The sequence below is a fragment of the Anas platyrhynchos genome, chromosome 4 (genome assembly GCF_047663525.1).
Source record: "Anas platyrhynchos isolate ZD024472 breed Pekin duck chromosome 4, IASCAAS_PekinDuck_T2T, whole genome shotgun sequence".
NCBI lineage: Eukaryota > Metazoa > Chordata > Aves > Anseriformes > Anatidae > Anas > Anas platyrhynchos.
In genome coordinates, this window is record NC_092590.1 from 3538060 (window position 1) to 3563877 (window position 25818).

Sequence of the window (25818 nt, forward strand, 5' to 3'; positions counted from 1 at the left end):
CTTATTTCATGATACACCACATTTTGCATTTTGTGAGCAACAGAAGAATCTGCTCCTGAGATCTTCCACAATCTGTTTTTGTAGTTGACTCAAAATAATTTCATTAAACACCTGTTGTTCACCTTCTAAAGACTCATGAAACTCTTTATTAAACCACTCACTTTGGAGGCAGCGTCTCAATATCCCGTATTTCTCTGGTGGCAGTCATGGTAAATCCATCAATCACATAGAAGTGCTCTTTCCCAAAGAGAAGAAGCCCTTCGCTAGTGTCAAGGCCCTGAACTCGAGCACAGCGGTACATATGCTGAATCTGAAATGAAAAACACGCAGTGAGCAAAAGCAGGTCAGCAAGCTCAGACTCAGACCATTGCTTTATCAGAACAAGACCTAAACAGTGCTTTATTACTTGTGGATACAACAAAAATTCTGCTATTTTTCCTGTTAATTGAGGTTGTACGTCACCTTTGTGATCATTGATTTTAAAGGTAGTTTAAATAAAGCCTCCATCATATAGAATAGATTTTTATGTTTACTGACTTTTCCACTCTCGCTTTGCTTCTTGGGCGTATTTTGCAACCTGGAGCCCTTTCAACCTCAATCCCAAATCTATTTAGTGGTATACTTCAGACAGACAGTATGAAATACTAAGTAACCAGAACAGCCTTTGAACACAGTTCATGGGGATACAACATTTACTGTCAAAATTTTTCATTCTAATGATTACAAGAATTACTTAAAGTCTATTGTGTGCAGTATTTACATGTTCAACGTATATTTCCTTTATGAGGTCTCATTAGGTTGACGGTGTAATAATCCTTGTAATAATCACAGGATAGCTTGCAACTTTAGTTCTACAACAGGTTGAATTCTCCACAGCAGGCAGAAGCAAAGCAAGAACGTTTCCAGTACAGGGGTTTTGGGCTCAGGACCTCTTTGAACTCAAGTACACATTTGGTTTCAAGGATGCTGCAAGAAGAAGCTGATAGAATATTAAGCAGGTGCAGCTTTAGATCAGGGAAGCTATTTAGGATGTTGATTTGTGCTTGCTACATGCAGGGCAGAAATTCCAATACAGTAAGTGCTTAGTCTGTTTGCAGTACACAGTACCTTCTCTCCTTCTTCAAGAAGTCGAAGCAAAGTTGTATTGTCAGTCTTCTCCTCTTCATCAATTGAACTCCCCTCAACAACTTGATCTTGTGATTGCTCCTGGTTCTCATCATCTCCTCCATCAGGAGCAGAGCGAGATCGTTTCAGGGGAGGCTTCACTAGGCCTGGAAAAGAAGAACAAAGAAGAATAAAAAAAAAAAATTGCTGTGCAAAACCTTTTGAAGTCTAAAACTGCTGATCCAATGCTAAGACAGAAAATAGAGTCCCACAAGATCCTTATGTTTATTCCAACATGAATGCAAGAGAAGATATAAAGGCAGATATATTTAAAGAGAATAGTTTGGGACAAAAGAAATGATCTAACCTCTGACTCTTGCAATCGTGTCTTCTCCGTGTTCTGGCTCCTGCTGAGTGGTTTCACCCACTGTATTTTCTTCTATGGTGTCCTGGAAGACTGCAGGGTTTCCAGAAGCTAGGCGCATGTAGTACTCCTTACTGTCATAACTTATAGCCCTCCGGTAGCGAGCAGGTTTCTTAGAAATAATTGAACACAATCGCTTAGTCAGTCAACTCCTCGCTTGCTTCAGTAAACAAGCTTCAGGAACACTGTGTGCAGCACAGGGCATGCCCATGAAGTGCTTTGTGCATGTTGTGGTTTAACCAGCCGGCAGATAAACACCACACGGCCGTTCGCTCACCCTCCCCCCTCCCTCTCTGGGATGGGGAGAGAAATGGGAAAGTGAAGCCTGTGAGTTGAGATAAAGACAGTTTATTAAGACACGAAAATAATAACAACAATAATAATAACAACAATAATGATGATAATAGTACTACTACTAATGTGTACGAAACAAGTGATGCACAATGCAATTGCTCACCACCCACTGACCGATCGCAGAATCACAGAATTGTCTAGGTTGGAAGAGACCTCCAAGACCACATGGTCCAACCAATGACCTAACACTAACAAGTCCTCCTCTGAACCCTATCACCAAGCTCTAAACCTAAACATCCTTTTAAAGACCTCCAGGGGTGGTGACTCTACCACTTCCCTGGGCAGCCCATTCCAATGCCTAACAACCCATTCGGTAAAGAAGTTCTTCCTAAGATCCAACCTAAAATTCCCCAGTGCAACTTTAGCCCATTCCCCCTTGTTCCTATCACCGGGCATGTGGGAAAACAGACCAACACCCACCTTGCTACAGCCTCCTTTAAGGTACTTATAGAGAGCGATAAGGTCGCCCCTGAGCCTCCTTTTCTCCAGGCTGAACAAGCCCAGCTCCCTCAGCCGCTCCTCGTAGGACTTGTTCTCCAGACCCCTCACCAGCTTCGTTGCCCTTCTCTGGACCCGCTCAAGCACCTCCATGGCCTTCTTGTAGCGAGGGGCCCAAAACTGAACACAGTACTCGAGGTGCGGCCTCACCAGAGCCAAGTACAGGGGGACAATCACTTCCCTAGAGCTGCTGGTCACACTGCTTCTTATACAAGCCAGGATGCTGTTGGCCTTCTTGGCCACCTGAGCACACTGCTGGCTCATATATTCAGCTGACTATCAACCAATATTCCCAGGTCCTTCTCTGCCAGGCGGCTTTCCAACCACTCATCTCCCAGCCTGTAGCTCTGCTTGGGGTTGTTGTGCCCCAGGTGCAGGACCCGGCACTTGGCCTTGTTAAACTTCATGCAGTTGACCTCAGCCCATCGGTGCAGCCTATCCAGATCCTCCTGCACAGCCTTCCTACCCTCGAGCAGATTGACACACGCACCTAACTTGGTGTCATCTGCAAACTTACTGAGGGTGCACTCGATCCCCTCACCCAGATCATCGATAAAGATATTAAAGAGGACTGGCCCCAGTACTGAGCCCTGGGGAATGCCACTAGTGACCGGCCTCCAACTGGATTTGACTCCATTCACCACGACTCTTTGGGCCCGGCTACCCAGCCAGTTTCTAACCCAACGAAGCGTGCGCCAGTCCAAGCCACGGGCAGCCAGTTTCTTTAGGAGAATGTTGTGCAAAACAGTGTCAAAAGCCTTACTGAAGTCAAGGTAGACCACATCCACAGTCTTTCCCATGTCCACTTAGTGCGTCACTTTGTCATAGAAGGAGATCGGGTTCATCAAACAGCACCTGCCTTTCATAAACCCATGCTGACTGGGCCTGATCACCTGCTGGCCCTGTAAGTGCCGCGTGATGACACTCAAGATAATCTGCTCCTTGAGCTTCCCTGGAAACTCCATGAGCTTCCCTTGACCAAAGCCCAGCCCATCCCTGAGCAGCTGCACCCCCCACCCCGGCTAGCCACCCCTATATATCGTTCTGCATGACCCCAGATGGCATGGAATATCCCTTTGGCCAGTTTGGGTCACCTGTCCTGGGTCCATCCCCTCCCAGCTTTTGCTGCACCCCCAGCCACCACTGGCAGGACAGAATGAGAAGCTGAAACGTCCTTGGCTTGGTGTAATCACTGCTCTGCAACAATTAAAACATCGGCGTGTTTTCAGCACTCTTCTCATCCTAATCCAAAACATAGCACCCTACCAGATACTAGGAGGAAAATTAACTCTGTCCTAACTGAAACCAGGACAGTGTGTGTGCAGACATACAGCAAAACATACAAAAACAGAGACTCTTCACTAGATCCAGTAAATCATCTAATTTGCAAGGGAGCTTTTGAACCACTGAAGTAATGATGGGTTTGCAGAAATGCCTGCTGCTAAACCTACAACACAGAGACGTATTAAGTGTGGTCAGTATGTTATCAACTGTCACAAAAGACTGCTGGGATACTTTTGCTCTAAGATTGATAGATCAAATTGCTATTTTACCACCTTTCATCACTCCCTACAGTTCATTCATTGGACAGCCAAATTCATTGCTAGGTGTAGTTTGAGTAAAAATTTTCCTCAAGACAAGATGAAAGTAAGTGGAGGTCGATATGAACTAAAAGCAGCCAGAGACCTGATCTGAAGGCTCAAAAATTCTTAATTCATTTTTTTCTTTTTTTTTTCTTTTTTTTTTTTTAATACAGATTTTAAAGGCCTGCAGGCAGGCAACTGGCACAAGAGGATTATTTTAAGTGAAGTAATTCATCAAGCATCATTTATATCCTTGGGTAAGCACAATGGATTATGGTATGTTTCACTATGGTGATGGTGTGTTGTTGGCTTTCTTTTAGCAGGTTAATTCTTACATTCCTCTTTTGATTATGGAGTTAATATTAGAAATCAAAGTAACCACTAAATGAGGACAAGGTCAGCAACATCACTGGAGAGGCAGATGGGGATAAGAGCTATTACACAGCCAAGAACTTTTCCCAAGTAAAACAAACTGATGCACCTGGACAGAAGAAAACCCATTGTTTTTATACTTCAGTCAAAAATCTTCTTCTCTGAGTACTATTTAACACCAACACCTTAACTCTAGAAAGTTCAGTTTGTAAACATGCTCAGCTCTCTATCACAAAAACAATTTGTTACTTTGTAGCAATATACCCCATGATTCTTCAAATTAGATTGAGATAATAATGGAATATCATAAATTCAGATAAATGCTTTAAATTATGTGCAACTGCAGAATATTAGTTGCCGTTTCAATTAAGACTTCTCCTTGTTCCCTTCTGCGGTTGTAACTGCAAATACATAACATGTGATGTTCCTTTCTTTGTTGCTGTCCACCTGTTTGATGATGTAGCAGGAAACTAAGTGACCCATAAAAACAAAACAGCTTTATTACAAGTAGATGTTTGGGATGACTAAGCAATTAAGAGCAGCAACATGGAGATTCCTTATTTCAGGTCAAATTGCCTGCCCCAGAAATCCAAGATGTACAGCACTGTGATCAGATTTGCCAAGTTGGGCTCTAGTAAGTCTTCAGTCTTTAACACCTCTGTAGTAACGTAAAGTCTACAAAGAAAAATCCAAACTAGCACTGCTAACATAAAGAAATCAGTAACAAATTATATTTCATTTTCTGTATAGCAATTACTTTCATTTATGTGTATTAGTTCATTGCTGAATGTAATTCAAAATCAGTGAATGCACTGTGCACTCTACTTAGTGATGGGCAAGACTAACTGCAATTTCATAGAGAAGCCTTGTAAGAGATAAATGCTTGCAGGACAGTCAGTTCCTAACAGATCTGGTACTTTTAAGGTAGGATTCATATTTTGAAACAACTGCATACGTATCATTAACAATAAAAATGAAGACCATCAGGAATGACAAAATTGGGTTAACAAATGTGGTGCTAACAAAAATAGGCCTCTTTCAGACCATTACGATTAGAAAGGGGAAAAACCCCTGTTCACCAGGTCCCCTTTGCAAACAACATCCATTTTCCTAGCAGTGCTTCCCAATGATCATGTTGCCCATTACTAAACACGTTCCATAGACCATTAGTTCAGACCCCAAACCACAACTCTGAACACAGTGAGAACAGTGACAGCACAGCCCAACACAGCCTGTTAGTGTGCAGCAAAGAAGTGAAGATCTACAGAAAGTTATATTAGGTGAAGGCTGAGGAGAGCACAGTAACATTTTCTAATGTGAATACGGAAAACACCACCTTCAGGCCTGGAAATACTGAAAGAGCAAGTTGAAAGCCAAATGTAGAAGCATTGATTAAGACTGCCAAACATGCAGGAGAAACTGTAAAAGTTGTGATTATTTTACATTCTCTCAGTGTGTGTGTTTCTTTACCTTTTGAGGAATGCCATCATCAGATGTCTCAGGAAGTCTACTTGAGAGGTCATACTGAAAACAGGGCATTAAGTATATGCATCAGAAAAAGAACACTTTTAGAAGGAGGCATGATGATATGTTCTCCGCTTTCTGTGAACTTAACTGTTGCTAAAACTATTGTGTGTCAGGTAACAAGTAGACAAATACACCTCATGGTGTAAAGTTAGCTGTACAGTATATTTTTGTTTGTGCTTCTTAAGTACCATGGCTTTTATTCTTGATTTGAGGAAAAAAATCCTGCATGCATACATACATGCATGCCTAAAAGACACAATAAAGACTGCTCCATTTCCTCAAGATGCTGTTCCAAAGCAAAGAGAAACGAACTGCCAAACTTTCCAAGGCCACATACATTTCTGCCCAAGTAGCCTATGTTCATATTCACAGATTATCAATGAAAGAAGTACATCCAAACAAAGGCCTATTGGCCTATTTGGTTTTTGCTTTTTTTTTCAGATCTGTTTCAGCTGTTATGTAGCACTATGCCAAGAACTCATAGTGAAACCTCCCATCCATAGGTATGGCATTTCATAGCCTTTTGGTGCTCATGAAGACACTTCTGGTGTTCACCAGCATGCTTGCTTGGCTAATGCATACACACCATGTTTCATGCTGGAACTGGTAGAGCTTTCCAATTCACTGTTTTGAGTGGTGAGCAGGTCAGTCCCGCCCCTAAATATACTACAAAGAATAACTGAACCTTACCAAGCATTTAGGGCTAACAGGCATGTTGGTAAACTAACAGAGTAAAATAGGCGTAAGAGAAACTTTTTATTAAAAAAAAAAGAAAAAAGAAAAAAAAGTGGATTTTACAACTGGGCATGAAATTACTCATAACAAAATGCTGAATTACTTACCAGCAAGTTTGTTTCTTGCTCAGCTTCAGGCATGTAGGGATACTGAATATAAAACATGTCATTTCGAACCATCTTCTTCCTCATTCTACAGGGACCCTCTGTCATCTCCAACATCCACTTGTCAAGATGGGAACCAATGGGGGGACCCCACAAACCTCGCTCTCGTAGTAACTCATATTCAATTTGAGACCACTCTTCCGTCACATATTTTAATGCATTCTGCTGACGCTGAATACAAAGATATTACCATATCCATTAACAGTGATGTTTTTAAGCCTACATCTGATACAAGCAAAGTCATTTTCACTACATTACAGAAAACCTTGCCATTGAAAATTACAGTAGCATTGTATAATGAACCCTAATGCGCTTTCCAGTCTCAGCTACTATAAAAGCAAGATTCACATTGTATTCCTCTAAGCATAAGAGGAAAAAAACAACAAATGAACTCTGCTTTTGATTTTTACCTATAATTGAATGCATTTGTAAACAGCAAATATGAAAAAATGTAACATTAATACACTGGGGATTTTAGGAATTGAAAAAAGATAACTTCAGATGCTCTTTCTGCCTACATTTAAACAGAAGAGGGAAACTGAACAAAGCAAAGCTTATCTGGTGGATTTCTGCCAGTCACTTTCAATAACGTGAACTTCTGGGAAGCTGATTTCTTAGACTTTTAGAACACACCTCAGCAAATACTTTGAACCAAAGGACTGTGGGGATGCTTGAAAGAAAATGCAGGGTGCAATGATTTTGTTCTATAAAACACAGAGCATCATTTTTCTATTGCTGCATAATGATGTGAAAAAGGTGCCTTAAAATTGTTTGTACTACTATAAAAGTAGCATTTGTACACAATGCTTTCCCATGTCTTCTGCTTTTTTTTTTTTTTTTTTCAAGAAGCCTAAGTACTCTTTTATAATAAGAATAATAAGAAAAAGGTGGAAACATGTTAGAGCATGCAGGCTGTTTAAAACAGCATACGAAAAACTTAAGATTTAACTTAGGTACTACTGCTGCAATTAAATCAAAATTAGCTTTATTCAATTGCATTAAAGAAACACCCCTAAAATAACAATAGTATCTATATATTTAAGCATTTAATCACCAACCTCCTAATATTTTATAAGCCACATATTGAGAAACAGGATCTGTACAGCCTAACATGTCAAAAATATCAGTTTCAGGTAATCCTCTAAACCATACCTCCTGATATTCCTTATACTGCATATCAACCAGGTCCCGAACCACTGCAATGTGGGTAAACATCCACTGGGAAATTTCCTAATAGGAGATAAGGAGACAGACAGAACCAGACTTTATAAATCAGGCTTAGATTTAGTTTGAATGGAAAGCCCATGCATCACCTTGCTAACTTGTTCAAAAAGACTAGCTTCCTAAAATATGTTCTGGATTAATTTCAAACTACTCCATGCAAAAATATTTTTAAGGGTGTTTTATGCTTTTTGTTTTATTTTGTTTGGTTGTTTTTAAGGCAGCAAACTCATGTACAAGGACATTATTTAAGATAAACTGGCAAACATTTGGCAAATATTGAAAGCACATGATTAATGGATCAGAAAATTCCCAAACAGCTAAAGAGAGACAGTAGATGACAAAAATTACTACTTTTCTCCATTTCCAGGTAATATTTTGTGGATGCTGCTCAATTTGATGGAAACCTTTACAGGTCTCATTATTCTATACTGACACACAACTGTTTTCACACCCTGCTCCCTCGCCAATGTGCCTAACAACCACTCCTGTCAACTCAGTTTTTGGGTTTCTTCCTTTTCATTTTCATGTGTTTGCCAGGAAAAAGACCAAAAACACTAAGAATTCTTTATTGTAAAGAAGTCCACTGCATGACTTTCAGACCAGTAAGTGAAAAGGCAAGCTATTTTTCAACTTACACAGGACACCAATAACTCTTGATGAAGTCAACAGCAGTTACAGCATGTCTTTATGTCAGGAATACACCTGCTGTCCATGACCTAAAGTCTCCCTGCTGTTCCAAGTGCTAATTACAGTAAGAACTCCATCCTACAAAAACTTTCAGACCCGTCTTTCCTTTGTTTTCGATACCTAAAGTATTGTATATTAACTCCTCACAATGCCCTACTAAGTACTTTCTGACAGAAATCACACAGCTTTAACCCTAGAGTCTTTTTTCTTTTAATGCAAGCAGGTTTGAAATGCAAATGTACAATTTCACCATCACATAATGTTTTGCTGAGCTCTTTTCTATAGTACAATAAAAATAGGGAAAAGCAGCATTTGTTTAGTCATGATACATAAAATATACTTATAAGGACTTTCAAAAAAAAAAAAAGCACATCATCTTGGCTTCCATTGAAAAAGGAAAAGCATCTATCTTGGCTTCCATTACGAAGTGGTGAGGCAAATTGAATTAGTACACAGACTAGCAAAGCAGTAAAGCATTACAGATATATAAAAGCTTAACTCTCCTTTTAAAGTTAAAGATAGACAGCTGTGCTTGCTGGATTAGGACACGCAGAAGTGAGAATGCTCAGTCTCAATATTCAACAATGAAAAGAAACGAGCACAAGATCTTACCTAACACCCTGAAAGATCATTTATATTGCAATATTTACCATAATCTCTGAACATACAATGCTGGATTTTAGATTTCATTTTACTAAGTGACATTACCTGTGTAGAAAGATTGTGTTTATTGAGCCCGCTCTCCTTCCGGTTTCTCCTGGAACCAGTTAGTTTAGAGAGGCCAAACCCGCTGCTAACTCGTGAAAGTTTGGACTGTGTGGTCGGAACCAAGGCCTCCCCTCTACTGATGCACTTCTTCTCATGGGCTGAAAAACAAAGATCTTATGTTGTGGGATGGCTTTTTTTTTTTTTTCTCTCTCTCTGTTCTCACTGTCATTGCCATTTCACTAAACAGAGTAACCTTTTCTATTGTTGTTTCTTTGTTTTGTTTTTTTGTTTGTTTGTGTTTGTTTTTTTTTCTTGGGGTTCTGGTGTGTGGTGTTTTTTTTTTCAGTTTTGGTTTTGAAGGAAAGATTCCGAAGAGAAAATCGTGTTGTTTTTTGTTTGTTTGTTTTGTTTGTTTGTTTTTGTTTTTAATTTTGAAAGGAAACATGAGGAGCAGATTTATGATTCCTTTCACTGATTATCAAAAACAGGGTCTAACAGCTGTGAGTGCTGTCCTCATCTGAATAAGTGAAAAATTGGTACGTAGAACAAAGTTGTCACCTCCCTTTCCCTCCACACCCCAACCAATTTCCATGTTGCTGAATTACATCCCCTTAAAGACCAAGAGAGCAGTCAAAAGAAGGGAGACAATGTCAGATGAAACAGTTTCTTTCAAAACAGTTACAAAATAAAGAAATCTATACTATTTGTTATTAATGGCAGACACAAATGAAAAGTAACCCAGTTGAGCATGTCATCATTGCGCCCCTCCCTACACCCAAAAAGGGGCTGTATCATGACACTGCTATCTAGTCTGTCAGCACAAGTATGCCATTTTGAGAGGAAAAGTTAGGTGGGCTAGTGCACCTTTTTGTGAACATACAGCCATCCCAGTTGATCATCAAGTCCAGAAACACTAGCATGTTTACTTTAAAACTTTAGTAAAAATCACAGATTAGTTCGGCTCTCAGAATTTTCATGTTCTCCCCACACTCATCTAATGGACCTCACTGTATATCCGTTACATTTGATTTAAAAAAAAAATCCATTATTTTCTTCTTTTAAATCCACTACTACTTTCTCAAGCCAATATATTCTCCAAAGATCCTCAACTCTGCTCAAAACATTTTATTTTTTTTTAAATACTATTAGCTAGACAGTGGAAACGAAAGGAAAATTCAGCCAGGGACACAGCATATCTAGAAATACATGGACCACAAAACCAAGTGCTGTATATTTCCAACAACGCTTTCTGTATATCCAGATTAACCTCAGTGACAGAATCATTTAGGTTGGAAGAGACCTCCAAGACCACATGGTCCAACCAATGACCAATTAACAAGTCCTCCTCTGAACCATATCACCAAGCTCTAAACCTAAACATCTTTTAAAGACCTCCAGGGGTGGTGACTCTACCACTTCCCTGGGCAGCCCATTCCAATGCCTAACAATACATTCAGTAAAGAAGTTCTTCCTAATATCCAACCTAAAATTCCCCAGTGCAACTTTAGCCCATTCCCCCTTGTTCCTATCACCGGGCATGTGGGAAAACGGACCAACACCCACCTCTCTACAGCCTCCTTTAAGGCACTTATAGAGAGCAATAAGGTCGCCCCTGAGCCTCCTTTTCTCCAGGCTGAACAAGCCCAGCTCCCTCAGCCGCTCCTCGTAGGACTTGTTCTCCAGACCCCTCACCAGCTTCGTTGCCCTTCTCTGGGCTCACTCAAGCACCTCCATGGCCTTCTTGTAGCGAGGGGCCCAAAACTGAACACAGTACTCGAGGTGCGGCCTCACCAGAGCAAAGTAGAAGGGGAACGATCACTTCCCTAGAGCTGCTGGCCATACTGCTTCTTATACAAGCCAGGATGCTGTTGGCCTTCTTGGCCACCTGAGCACACTGCTGGCTCATATATTCAGCTGACTATCAACCAATATTCCCAGGTCCTTCTCTGCCTGGCAGCTCTCCAACCACTCATCTCCCAGCCTGTAGCTCTGCTTGGGGTTATTGCGCCCCAGGTGCAGGACCCGGCACTTGGCCTTGTTGAACTTCATGCAGTTGGCCTCAGCCCATCGGTGCAGCCTATCCAGATCCTCCTGCAGAGCCTTCCTACCCTCGAGCAGATTGACACACGCACCTAACTTGGTATCATCTGCAAACTTACTGAGGGTGCACTCGATCCCCTCACCCAGATCATCGATAAAGATATTAAAGAGGACTGGCCCCAGTACTGAGCCCTGGGGAATGCCACTAGTGACCGGCCTCCAACTTGATTTGACTCCATTCACCACGACTCTTTGGGCCCAGCTACCCAGCCAGTTTATAAGCCAATGAAGCGTGCGCCAATCCAAGCCACGAGCAGCCAGTTTCTTTAGGAGAATGTTGTGCAAAACAGTGTCAAAAGCCTTACTGAAGTCAAGGTAGACCACATCCACAGTCTTTCCCATGCCCACTTAGCGCATCACTTTGTCATAGAAGGAGATCAGGTTCATCAAACAGGACCTGCCTTTCATAAACCCATGCTGACTGGGCCTTCATTTTCCATGCCAGCTCGTCTTTGGGCACATGGGGACAGACCGCTCGTAAGCCTTTAAGATTTCCTTCTTGAGGTGTTCTCAGCCTTCCTGGACTCCTCTGCCCTTCAGGACTGCCTCTTAAGGGACTCTGCCAACCAGTGTCCTGAACAGCTCAAAGTCAGCCCTACAGAAGTCCAAGACAGCAGTTTTACTGGTTCCCCTCCTGACTTTGCCACGAATAGGGAACTCTACCATTTTGTGGTCACTCTGCCCAAGACAGCTCCCAACCACCACATCTCCCACTAGTACTCCCGTTTGTGAACCGAAGGTCCAGAGGGGCACCTCCCCTGGTAGGCTCACTAACCAGCTGCATCAGGAAGCTATCTGCCATGCTCTCCAGGAACCTCCTAGACTGCTTTCTCTGAACTGTATTGTATTTCCAGCAAATTACTTCAGAACCGTTCCATTGTAAAAGGAACATGTCCACTCAATTTTAGATGAACTTTGAGTATCTGCTGTCTGAACTCATACTAATCATTCCAACAACAGTTGGCCTTTATTAATATAGGCACACAGCTTATGAGCTTAACTTGTCCACCAGGTCCTTTTCCTGCAAAGCTGCTTCCAATGTTGAACTGACTTCACTGTCAAGGAAAAATCCGAGCATTGCTGCTGCCATAGAAGTGATGTTTGGTCACACATTTCCAATTTCACCAACCATGGGGAGAGTTTGTAGGCTGCACCCGGACATGCTCAAGATGGGTTCCCTTCCTGCCTGGCACATCCAAATCTCAGTAAGGTCTAATAGGTCACCACAAGGCAAGTGCTCATGAAAAGGTGCTAAATAAAACAGTCCTCTGCCACTGTAATTCACAGGATGCTATTTGGTACACACTCACACACAAACACAGGAAGCTGCTGAGATCAGCAAAACTGTTGACTAAAGGCCCTGTGTATGGCAGAGTAAATATATCCCATACCCGGTACTATTTCACAGATGTTCAGCTATAACAGGTTAAAGTATTTACACATACTCAAGAGGTAAGTCCATACTGTAATACCCAATGCACATGGTTCCCTTTGGGAAAATCTAACATCTTGGACAGGTAAATCCTCAGTTGCACTTACCCAAATGATTTTGCCAACACTTTAAACTCGCTTCCTCAATTAAAGGTCTTGCAACAGTTATATCCACTTGGCCACGATCATTGACAGGTAGCATCACTTTGAAAACTTCTTCTAACACCTGTTTCTTACTGTGAATCAACTCTGTCCATACTCTGTTTATAGCTTTTAAAAGAAGCTGGCGACCTGTGTTAAGTACAAGACCATAAACAGTACGTTTTCTAAGCTGCTTATTGAATTTGTATTTTTATAGTAGCAAAATGAATAGATTAAGCAATTTACACTCCACATTCTTCCCTTCTTGTAGGACTTGTGAAATGCATTTTAACAACCTGTCTTTTTTATCATTTGTACCCTATTCGTACACATCTAGAATTTTGAAATTCTTTCCTCTGCGAATCTGAAACACTGGCTCTAATTAGTTGCAATTCTTCTCCCATACCCATGTGTACATCAACAACACTAGATAAATACAAATCTTACAGATATACACAGTCTATATAAAAACATACAATTCCAAACACAAATAACAAATGTATTTTTTATATCTGTATACACCGATAGACACGTACATAAATATTAAATGTATACATATAAGAAGAGCAAAACCACGATCCTTTCTTCTACCAGCTAGTTCATAAGTTTCTCTTAAGAGGAAGATCCTAATGGTTCCAGTAAGTAATAATTCAACATCTTATAACAGTTACGTCTTAACTATGCTCCTGTAAGATTTGTCAGATAGAGAAGCATGGCACACACTTAAAAGCATCCATTTACATTGCATTCAACTCAGTACACATAAAGGAATCTAATTCTAGTTCATGTCCAGTAAGAAAAATGAAGTCCACTTGCTGTATTAACAAAACACTAGCTTATTTTGAATGTATCTGTTTTGGGGTTTCAAGTGTTTTGTTTGTTTTTAGTGTTTATACACACACACACCCACTCCTGCCCAAAGTATAACTAGGGTAAAAGACTACTGATGACAATAAAGCAGCATCATTAGCAGACATCTGTGGATTCATCACTCAGATTACCTTCACTGACATCTTGATTGTAGACTCCATCTGGCTCTATATCAGAGGGGATCATAATGTGCCAAGTAGTCATCCTGGCTTCTGCTTCCAATCCAAACCCATCAACATTGCTACAAATACACAGTGAATGAACAACCACCAGAAACAAACAAAAGCACTACAAAGAGTAATGTGTACTGCTACAGCAACTATCTTCATTTCTGTCCACTTGATTTCTGATGATCTGCAGTCACAACTCAAACTGAAGGTTTTTAAAAAAGGACATGACATGGACACTAACATTGCTGGAGGAAGCAGAAATATTTCAGGAAACACCAGTGTGGCCAAAGCCATGAATGGCAAACACTAGAGTTTTTGTGGATCATGTTTCCCAAGTGTCTTGGGATAAAACCCAAGTCCTACAACTCTTTGGAACAAAAAATGAAAACGCCAGTCAGGCTTTTGTAGCAATGCAGACAAGCAGGTGTTACCAGCATTTGTCATGTCCATCCAATTTAATTCTTGACTTATTCGAATACATCCAATTACTAAGATACCGAATACATATTCAATAGACCCTAAGTCTAGTGACTGATCCCTTTAACTATTAATTATTTCACACCAGAGCTTCTTTCTACTTAAAAATATTTCACACTGTCAAAGCATAGTAATATAATGGTTGATCAGCACTTGTGTTAGTACTGTAAAATACCTGTTTAACAGGAGGTAAGACTGTTCTCTAAACTAAGGCTCTTCAAACCTCATTTTATTTTAAAACGTATCACTACAGCTTGCTTGCATTTCACTGACTTGAAAGTTATAAACAGTTGTCAGGAATTTGCTGACTTATTCACAAGGTGTAAGAGCTGAGAGGGAACAGGTGATTTTTATGTCACTATCCTGGTTCTGGAACAAACTTCTGTCTGAGAGACTTACCTTCCCACATGCAGGTTAATCAAGCAGTGAGCTAGACAGCTGATGAACTCTTGGTCATGATTTCCAGGTCCCAAAATTAAGTTTCTGTTCACAGTAAGGACCCTCAGAGAATCAAGGAGAGCCACTTGCTGAGGAACAGTTTTGTGGGCTCTTGAGAACTGATACAAGATGGTCCTGTTCAGGCAGTGATAAATAGCATCCAGTGATAGTCCCTGAGATCTTCTTTTTGACTAATAGAAACGAAACAAACAAAAAAACCCACGCACCATCAGATGTCAGCTGAAAAAATTTACAGGCAGATAATCTTTGCACAAATTGATCCATGCTGTTTTTTCCAAATAGGTAGTGTCAATTCCAGGGATTTCAAGGGCCAAATTGACACTAATAGATGCTGGTGCACTTAAAATTTGAACATCCATAATAATCAGCCTATTTTCATTCCCTCTCATTTCGAGCAGCAGAGGTCTTCAACAGTCTCCAATAAAAGACCACAAGGAAGCTTTCCGAAAATCTCCTGAGGTGAATTTAGGAAGCTTTCCAGGCTTTTAGAAAAATAATTTCATCTAAAAGCAGTTTTAACTCAACTGCCCCATAATAAAGCATTCCACACTGACAAGATATGCTAGGAAAGCTCATTAAAAAGTGAAAGAGAAGAAAAAAAGGGCATACTTATGAGCTAACCAAAGACAGGCCACCAGCACGCGAACAATTACAATCTTGGAGTGTTAGCTACCCAGACTGCACAATTAGCAAAAGGCGGAATCCAAGTAGTACACAGGCTGCTAAGTGACATCACTCCATGGATTTTATCATAAATAGTGAAAATGTTTTTCAAGTAGGCTAATAGGAGAACACTGTTACCTGTGCAATGAGTTGGATTATGAATTCCACAAGAAGTTTGGATTCTTTGTTGAACATGCCCTGCCAAAGCTTATCTACCACACGCTGTGTAAAATAAAACACATTGTTCACCAGCACGTGGTAGCTTCCTCCACTTGTTATAGGCAGAGATGCATCTTCACCTACGTAACAGCAAAATAAAGCTTCTTCAGTAAAAAGAAGTAAGTATATTGGCATTAGTCTGTATTTTCTACTTCTGTAAAAGAGAAGAGTCAGATAGTCAAGCTAAAGCCTAGTCAAAAAGCTAAAGCCTTGTCATAGAATCATAGAATGGTTTGGGCTGGAAGGGACCTTTAAAATGATCTAGTTCCAAATCCCACTGCAATGGGAAGGGACACCTTACACCAGACCAGGGTGCTCAAAGCCCCATCCACCCCAGCCTTCAACACTCAGAGGGATGGGGCACCCACAACTTCTCTGGACAGCCTTTTTTAGTGCCTCACCACCTACAGAGTAAAGATTTTCTTCGTTATATCCAATCTAAATCTACCTTCTTTTAGTTTAAAGCTGTTACACCTTGTCCTATCACTACACTCCCTGATGAAAGGAGACTACAAAAGGTTTTCTGTAGTTCCCTTTAGACACTGGGAGGATCCTATAAGGTCTCCCTTGAGCCTTCTCCTCTCCAGGGTGAACAACCCCAGTTCCCTCAGCCTGTCTTTACTAGGAAAGGTGCTCTAGGCCCTTGATAATCTCTGTGGCCTCCTCTGAACTTGTTTTAATACATCCATATCCTTATTGTGCTGGGTCCTCAAAGCTGACCATAGTACCACTCCAGATGGGGGTCTCACAAGAGAAGGACAGAGGGAAAGAATCACCTCCCTCATCCTGCTGACCAAGCTGCTTTTGGCGCAGCCCAGGGCATGGGTGACTTTCTGGGCTGCAAGCTCACATTGCCGGGTTATGTTGAGCTTCTTGTCAACCAACATTTCCAGCTCCTTCTCCTCAAGGCTGCTTTCAATCCATTCTCCGCACAGCCTGTATTTGTGGTTGTCACTTACCTATGCTGATCTTTGATGGTAAGTAATCACTGGAAATTGACAGTGAAAAGACCAAAACGAGAGGTACAGGTAACACACCAAACACACCAGAAAATACATTGCGCAGCTATACACTTACCTAACTTTTTGCACCTATCTAAAAGGAAAATATTTGACATAGAATTAAAACCCAACCTGCTTACTGGAACTAGTAATATCTTGTGCAAACCAGGGTGAAATACAAAAATCTTCTGTGGATTCTGCTACTGGCTCTTGTTTACCATTTAGAGAGGTATATTAACCATCAACATTCTCAAATGTTTCTTTTCTGGATTCATGTCTGACAGAGGACTAAACATCGCCTGAGACTCTGTTCAAGGTCGACTGTACTTTGTGTGCGAGTACATTCAATTCACAACTTGAGACTCACCGCTTGGATTACTGCTTTCACAGAAGGATGCCAGAGAAGTCTGCTCCAGATTATTTCTCACAGAAAAGCAGCAGGTACTGATTTTGCCTGAGGTTCACTTAGATTTATTAATTTCTGGCACTACTTGCACACAAAGTGGCTGATCGCATCATACATGGAAGAAGCCAGACAAAACTTGGAAGAAGAAACACCCAGGGAAACCAAAATTGTGCTCCTAGTGTACATAAAGTACTAACAAGGACTTCTAGGATGAATACAGAGCAGACTGATAGCTCCTGGCAAGTCCAGCAGGCCACCATGAAATCAAAGCAGGCACCTGAGCAGAGATACTCCAACAGGCCACCTCACAATCATCTATACCCCTGCTCTGCTAGGTCAGCCCATCCTACTGACATCTAGCTTAAAAGCTTTTCAAACTCTTCCTGAGCATTTCTTTGGTAGGTGGTTCAATGAAGTACTAATCCCAGACAATTTTTCTGGGCTGCTTCTACAAAAGGAAGAAAAGAAAACTGAGGTGACTTTTAAAAACCTACGTCCCAGCCATAAGAAATTGACAAAAGCTCCAGATCATCTGCCAAAGCAAGAAGGACAAGAGAGATAATTCTGAGATAACAAGACTCAGTTGCATTTCTTTCTGACACCCACGGACTGAAATTTGTCAGGTTTCCATATCCAAAAGATTCACCTAATGCAATTTCTTTTAGAAACTCTTGTTTTATAGCTTTGGTACAATTGAGACTCAGAGCGAACATGTAATTGTAGCAGTGCCATTTACACATCAAAGGAAAGAAAAAGGGCAGAAAAAAATATGAAGGCATTAAATTTCTAAAAAATTAGGTAATTAATAAAGAAAAAATAAAATTAATATATATATCAAAAAACTTTCCCTCAAGTCAGACAGACTGATAATTAAGCATTGCTATATTACCCAATAAAACATCAGCTGCAAGTAGGTGGTCCATCACGCTATCCAGAACATACGTCTGAAACTCCTTCTGCTGTGTTCGTGTTGATCTTTCAGGGGAAGCCTGATTCAAGAGACACAGTGAAAAAATAATGAGTATGTCTGAGGGAGCAAAAAGGAAGAGGAGGTGTTATAGGTGAATTTTTGTTCTTCTTAAGTCTCATGAACTATCATTTATTTTTTCCACAGTAATTTATCTCCACTAAGTCTTGGCACTATCTAAAAACTTAGGGATGGACATCAGGTATACATCAGCTGTATGCAGTCTTACAGTGAGCGTTACTCCAATTTATACCCAGTATATTTATTTTCTGCCCATCTAGACCAGTAACTAACATTGAAAAACTGTAACAGATTAAAATAGCAGCAAAGCAACTGAAACAGAATGACCATGGTCTCAAACATGCTTCCCAATGTGCATGTATAAATGCATCTCTTGAAAGTTTATTTATTTATTTATTTACTTAGCTTCGTGACAGCAAAGAGACACCTAGCTAACTCAGGAACTTTTAAGATTATGTATAAGGATGCTCTAAAATTCCTGCAGCTATTGAAGAAAGCAGGGAGACACAGCAGCATAACAAAGAGCTAAGTCATAGGAGAACATGGACTCCTGAACTGAACATTTCAAAAGACAGTCTGAAGAAGGTGTGGATACAGTAGTGCAGTTAAGCAGCAATTGAACTCCTCATTGCCAGCCTAAGCATTACGAGAATGCTGCTTTCCACACGCGTCACCAAATTTAACAGAGTTTAACAGAAAGATTATGTAGTAACTCCGTGAATTTTTATAGCATATGACACCAGCACATCTGGCACTTGTTTTTCTCTAACACAAATAAAACTGAGACATTAATATTTCTTTAGGGATTGGTAGGGATTTTATATTTTGAGCAAAACTAATACAGCTGTCCCAGGCTAATGGAAGTATAACAAATGAATCATACTCTGCAAGAATAAAACTTGAGGAAAGCTGCAACTTCTCATGCTGCACTGTTGAACATCGACTGTTGCAACCCAATTCCTGCATTTCCAGACAAATGGAGTTAGTGACTAAGATGACAAAACAATAGCTCCAAAAAGAGCACAAAATATAAACCAAACCTTGACGCAGCCTACTCAGTTACATGCGTGGCAACTAACAGAGCCATTTGACTACACAAATGAAAGCTACGGAGTCCACAAACATAACTGATAGTAGGACTCATGTGGAGGGAAGAACACAGCGTAGAAAGAAAAAAAAAAAACAACAAATGTCACACAGATTGTCTGCTCAATCATTTCAGGTTGTCACCAATACACGCAAATGCCAGGAGGAAGAAAAAAAGTCCAGAAAGCATTCTGAAAGGAAGGCTGAGAAAAACAAACAAAAACCTCTGGTGTTTGCTTTCTTAGGTTTTCCAAAGTATTGACAACAGCAAGCAAACTTATTTATGAGCCAAGAGCGTTCCAATTTTCTAACTCTTACTTCATGACTGTTTTTAAGATTCCACTGAATGGTAAGGTGAAGATAAATAGAAATATTGAGGAGAAAAAAGGGTTACACTAAGTTCAAATCATAAAAATCAGTTTTACCTCTAGCAAAAGATCTACCAGTGGAGTCTGTTTGCTGGCTGGTGTGAGACATAAGTTATCAATGATCAGTACCCGCATGAAATCAAACACAAACTTCTTGGCAGGATGGTTAGTTAGGTACGTCTTGGTGCCAACATTGCAGTATTCCGACTGGCTCCTGTTCATGCCAGAATCAGCTGCAAAGGCTTTGAACTCTTCAGCTGGGGACCCAACTTCATCATCAAGATCAGAGACCTGTGAAAAACAACATGTCAGAACTCCAGAGCTCAACAGATTAGCAGCAGTGCTTTTGCTCTTCTATCCTTTACATGTCTTTCTATGGCTATTCACTTCATATTTGGTTTCCTAATAAGCCTTTTTCAGCAAGATTATGTTCAGTATCGGGTGCCCAATATACAACATGCAAAACATCCAAATTCTAGTTTCTAATTGACGAGGAAAAAAGAAATCAGTAAAGGCTCACACAAGTTACCTGAACCAGAGATCACATATCACATGGGAGATGCTTACCAACGAGAACTTCTGGAGCAATTTCTAATTTCTACGCAAGAATACAGATTCTCATAGCAAAAAGACAGAAGTTCTGAAAAAGTTAGCAGCTAAAGCAGTGAACAAAAAGCCAAGATAGAAGCTGACTGAAAAAGGCTATCAAGTTTGTGTGATAGAGTAGCAAAAGCAAACTCACCCTTTTTTTAATGCAGTACCTTCATCAGAGTGCAATAATGAGTAAAAGCTACTTTCCCAGTACTGAAGATGATCGTGTCCAAAAGAAATTAAAAGGAGAAAGTATTTTTATGTAATGCCTTCCTCCAAACACAAGAGGAGACAATGACTTCCCTGAAAAAGACTTATTGCATCACCAGCTTCCATACGAAGTAACCAAATGTTCTGAATTTTTGTCTGCTTCAGAATGAGAAAATTCCCAAGAAATGAAGAAAAACCCAAAGATGTAGACTTTCTGGATTTAATGGCACATCTGAGAAAGGCTGGAAGATCAATCAAAAATTTTCTCTCAATGCTGAACTTAGGTTAACATGTTTTGTTGCTATACTTAGCATTTATTTCATATGGAATTGAATAGTCTACCTCATTTGGATAGACAAATGCTGGAGAAGCAAAAAGATTTGGAGTCAGGAAAGCCTTCAAATGGTAGAGTTCAAATTGTCAGACAGACAAAGTTTCACCTGTGCACTTAGTACTGAAAGGACTAAAAAAGTACTTGGAGATATGCAAGACTGTTCTAAATTCTTTACACAGGTCAATGCCAAGTCAGCATTACAAGCTTGAAAATGGCACTTTTCTTCTTCTTTTTTTTTTTCCTCCAAGAACTCCTATCATTTACTTCAAGTGCAAAAATCAATAATCTTATAAGACTCTTCGACATATCTGCAAAAACTGATCATCTGTTTCTATTCATAATAGAAAAGACAGTATTTCACCAATAAATATTTTCTACAGTATTTTATCATTATTTTCCCTAGTTATAGCATTTGCTAACCAGTCAGCTATCTGTCCTTCCATGCTCTTAGTGCATGGATTACTTTTAGATGCCAGCTAACAATAACAGTTTATTTCTTTCCCTTTTCATGGTCTAGAAATAGCAGCGCTTTTCAATAACACTTAAAGTATATGTAAATTAATAACCTGTAATAGTTCTGCTGAAAGCGGCAATGCAATCAAAGATGAACTCACACCCTTCTAGCTTGAACTCAGCAGTTACAGGTCAGATAGGAATATTTTTGTTGGATAAGCCCCCAACAGAAGTAGGAGGAGACAGCATTTTTCAATTTTATCGCATCTTCCAAAATAAAGAGGAGAAAGACAAGCTGACTCTGTCATTTTCCTTCTGTAAATCTGAGCTAATTTGATTCCTGTATATGAAAAAAAAATGGCCTACTAGAAAAAAAGAAATGGTGTACATTCCCCCTAAAATGAAGTTTCAGGTATCATTGTGCAACAACAGTTGAGCATGCACCCCTCTCAGTTTCAAAACCCAAGTACAAAATTTCCAGCCCAGCCTTTAAGACCACCCTTTTCTGCATGGCAACTAGAGCTTTATCTTCACATGACTATTAATTGGTGTATCTTCAAAAATAGCATCCAAGAGAAAAGAAAGGAAAAAAAAAACAACTCACTGCATTTCCTACCATCTCAGAGTAAGGTCTTATGTTGAAAGGAAACACAGTTGCTGCCAATGCACACAGGAACTCTGGGCTCATCCATAAGGAAACTAGGTCCGGCACATTGTGATACAAATAGCGAAAGAACTGCATCAATGTGACAGGATATTCTCGAAGCCAAGAGCCTTCTTCCTCAGACTGCCAAGGCTGGGTTGAAAAACAAACAGCATGTTAACATAGATGGCGTTAATTGAAGGATACGCATTTCAGAAGAGAGACATGGGAGGACGACTGGTAGGATCAAGTATGCCAAACAAATTGTCAAACATGCAGTTAAACACATCATCAGAGATGGGACGAAATGTGATCAAACATGGTCAAGTGCTTGTTCAAAGAGAGCAGAAATGTGTCTGGTTGCCTGCTCAGTCACATGTCAGTGTCCAAAACCAGAACATGTCAAACATACCAGAGAATGTGTCACAACACATGGCCAAACAGCTGCCTAGAAGACATGACTGAAGACATGCTGTTCAGACACCTGAAGTGATGTCTGATCAAACATGAACAGACTATATGCCTGTGCATCTAACCAACATGTGACAAATGAGTTGCTAACTGTGACAAAACACTTGTCTGGGCACATCACTGTATGATAAACACCTGACCACATGTGACCAAGCATACATATAACAGTTTTTAACACATGAGCTTGCAGAAACCATGCAAACCACTTTTCAAGAACACATGTCCAAGCCTGTCAGACATGTCACCGTGTTGTGAAATCATAAGAAGCAGAAGTGAATGACAAATGTGACAAGAAAAATGTAATGAAACAGGCCAGAACAGGTTGCTACCACATAAAGAAATGTAATCAAACATGACTAAACGTGATAAACACATGGCAGGAACACATGGCAGCCCAACACTTGACAGTAACCTCTACCTAAGCATGTATTCAAGCATGTCACAAGGAGGAGACTGAACACATCTATGTGGCTAAGAACACGTGTTCTAGGGTGATGACTCAAAATACGTTGCAAAGCATGATCTGAATCGTATTAAACAAAAACCCAACAGCACATCTAAACATATATCAACTGGTACAGAGCAACACAGCAGGGCAAGAGACAGCATGTCTCTGAGCAGGTCAAGAGCATCTGCAAAGTGGAGGGCCAAAAAGGACAGAACAGGTTGCCAGCAGGAGACAGAACAAGTGTCAACAGCAATGTGTACCCCCAGCACATCATTAGATGTGCTTTCTACATGTGTGTACTGGTCACACCTGGATATGCCAATACATGAGCAGCAAGTAGTCAATGCTTCCCAGAGGGTTTCACAAACGTGATGACCAAGCAGGTAACATCTAAACAGGTACTACTTGGGAAATGTTTCATGAAATCTTTTTCAGCAAATCAGTGCTCTAGTTCCCACATAATACAAAATTTTCCTACTGAGAAAATTACATTTGACTACATTGACACTAGATTTAAAAAATGAAAAGAACATACATTTTTCTGGCAGTTAGTTCATTTCCTCCAGCATGTGGCTATTAATAGTCAGGGGACTTCCCAAGCACAAAAAAATCAGCATCTCGCATTACTCTGAGCAGATGGGACAGTGAGTCTAAAACATTCCCCTGTGATGTTAATCAGGGAAGTAATTCAGTCATCTCTGCCAAGCATTTTTATCCTTCTGATCCCTTGTCTTGCTTTATTTGCAGCAAAATGTAAAGCTTAGCCTTTTTGTGAAAAGCACTGCTAATTTTATGGTCAGTAATATTTCCACAGATAATGAAAAACAAAATAAGATAAGAATAACCTCATTACAATGTTTTCTTTTTACACACGTATTACGAGTAACTCCCAGATGGGTTGGTTATGATACTAACAAAAAATTCACATTTCTAATTTGGCTTGTGACCACATGGCAGACCCAAGCAATTCCATATATACAAATATGTACAAAAATTCTATTCTTACAGAATTCAGCATGCTCCTCAGCATTCCCAATAACAAGAAGGCAGCTTCTGTGCAAACACTATGTACTGAAGAGGTAATGGTGCCACACGAGGCAGGAACTCCAAATATAAATGTCCAAATAGAGTCTAAGTCAAACTGTAAAGGATGAAACAGAAAAGACAAACACTTTCTGCAGTGCAATTTGATACTGCTTTTTATTACATCTATAACGCATTCATTTGACAGTGTCTAAACAGTAAAGGTTAGAGGATATGAAAAAATTCAGCCCCTACAACTTTATGGAGAGATCATGTGTCACGAGGCACTGAAGAAATTCCTTTCAACCATGGACAAACTTAACTGCAGCTCTCACCTTCTCAAGGTATTTAAGCCTTCTGAAACAAGAAGCGACCTGTCAGCACAAATGCTGCACCATCAATACTTGCCTTTGGCACATCTACTAATAAAACCCACATGGTGTCCCACAGGAAAAACATGAATGAAACAAATACACTACACTGTATTTTTCAGTAATTAAACAACAACAACAAAAAGCCATTAGAAGTAAGAAAAGGAAAAACTGCCAATCTCTAGCATTAACAGCCCTACTGCTATATATTTTAGGTAGCTGCATTTGATTTCAATTTAGCATTGCTGTACTTCAAACGCTATAAGCAGAAGATGAGCTTCATGACTCTACTTTCCCACAGCACAGTGTTGCTTGTGCTGTCTAGTTCCTCTTGAGAAAATAAGCAGGACGAATACTTTCTGGTCTATAGTTTTCACCTTCCCTTTACCACCAAAAAACAGATGTTAGCACTGTTAGTATCTGTTCTAAACAGGTACACTGTAAACCTGGAGTGTGGCTTTTCTCCATAAAAGACTACACTAAGGCTTCCTAGGTTTCTGTTGAAGACTATTTATTTACATACAATTAAAACAAGTTCAAAATCAACCTACACAGAATGCTAATACACTTTTATTTTTCCACTGAGAACTAAGATGTCTCCCTTAAACCTTTCTGTAATAAGTACCTTGTTTTTTTCTGTAACCTTGTGAACACTCCTTAATACAGCAACTCCCTGCTCTTAATAAATAAATAAATGCTCCCTTCCATGTCACCCTGGCTTCAGATCAGACCAGAAAGAAACTAGCTTCATCTATGCCATACCAGGCTGGCTTCCACGTACTCCCACCATATCTTGTCCTCCCACTCCTGCACAGAGCAGCACAAAACAAGTTGTACTGACTTCTGTGTCAGCTGCTGGGGACTGGGGTTGTTAATCCATAATTTCTTAGATGACAGACAGAATTACACTTACATCTTACTAGATAATCCCTACCTGGGACCCCTGATTACACTGGCTGCTGATGACAGGTGCACTGACCTGCAGGTTTTCAGGCAGTTCAGTGACTGGCTGCTGCAGGAAAAGGGCCATGAGGAGGAAGTAGAGTGCAGGTACATTAGTATGCTTAGGGAGAAGGGACTGCAGGACAGGAAAGCCCGGGAAATGACACGCATCCCGGTTAATCTCCCGGACTGTTGATCTGCCTCCAGCGCTCCTGCCAACATTGAACCCTGAAATAAAAAGACAAAGAGACAACAATGTTAATAGAAAAATGCTTGCGAAGCTCATTCTTAAATCAAGTATTGAGCTCAAGAGGGTACCTCCACATAAATCTAACACTGTAACAATGGAAAACTTGCATACTGGTTATCACACATATACTATGCAATTCACTTCAGGTATCTAATTATTTAATTACTACGACAGGAAAAAATTGCTTTCCAGTACCACACCATGTAGATAACCCTGCACTACGAAGACTGCTTAATGCTGTTCCAGACACACTTCATTCATTTGTTGACCGCTACCAGAAACTCAAGATTTTTAAGATACCTCAGCTTCTGAAAAAAAGTTAT

General features: G+C 40.2%; 1 protein-coding gene across 7 annotated transcripts in view; it reads right to left on the reverse strand.

Annotated features, from left to right (window-relative positions):
- Positions 1–25818, reverse strand: part of WDFY3 (WD repeat and FYVE domain containing 3) — a 185898-nt gene that overhangs the window by 24978 nt on the left and 135102 nt on the right. For 3 of the 7 annotated variants that reach the window (XM_038178692.2, XM_038178687.2, XM_038178693.2), the window contains 16 exons: positions 25238–25473; positions 23916–24050; positions 21952–22143; positions 19817–20050; positions 18207–18306; positions 15830–15990; positions 14969–15198; positions 14054–14163; positions 13020–13202; positions 9381–9538; positions 7914–7991; positions 6705–6932; positions 5806–5859; positions 1472–1640; positions 1108–1271; positions 162–310 (listed from right to left, as the gene is read on the reverse strand). In XM_038178692.2, the coding sequence (XP_038034620.2) occupies positions 162–310; positions 1108–1271; positions 1472–1640; positions 5806–5859; positions 6705–6932; positions 7914–7991; positions 9381–9538; positions 13020–13202; positions 14054–14163; positions 14969–15198; positions 15830–15990; positions 18207–18306; positions 19817–20050; positions 21952–22143; positions 23916–24050; positions 25238–25473 (2581 nt within the window). The remainder of the gene's footprint in view (positions 1–161; positions 311–1107; positions 1272–1471; positions 1641–5805; positions 5860–6704; positions 6933–7913; positions 7992–9380; positions 9539–13019; positions 13203–14053; positions 14164–14968; positions 15199–15829; positions 15991–18206; positions 18307–19816; positions 20051–21951; positions 22144–23915; positions 24051–25237; positions 25474–25818) is intronic. The other 4 variants (XM_038178689.2, XM_038178688.2, XM_038178691.2 and 1 more) reach the window with 4 other exon arrangements.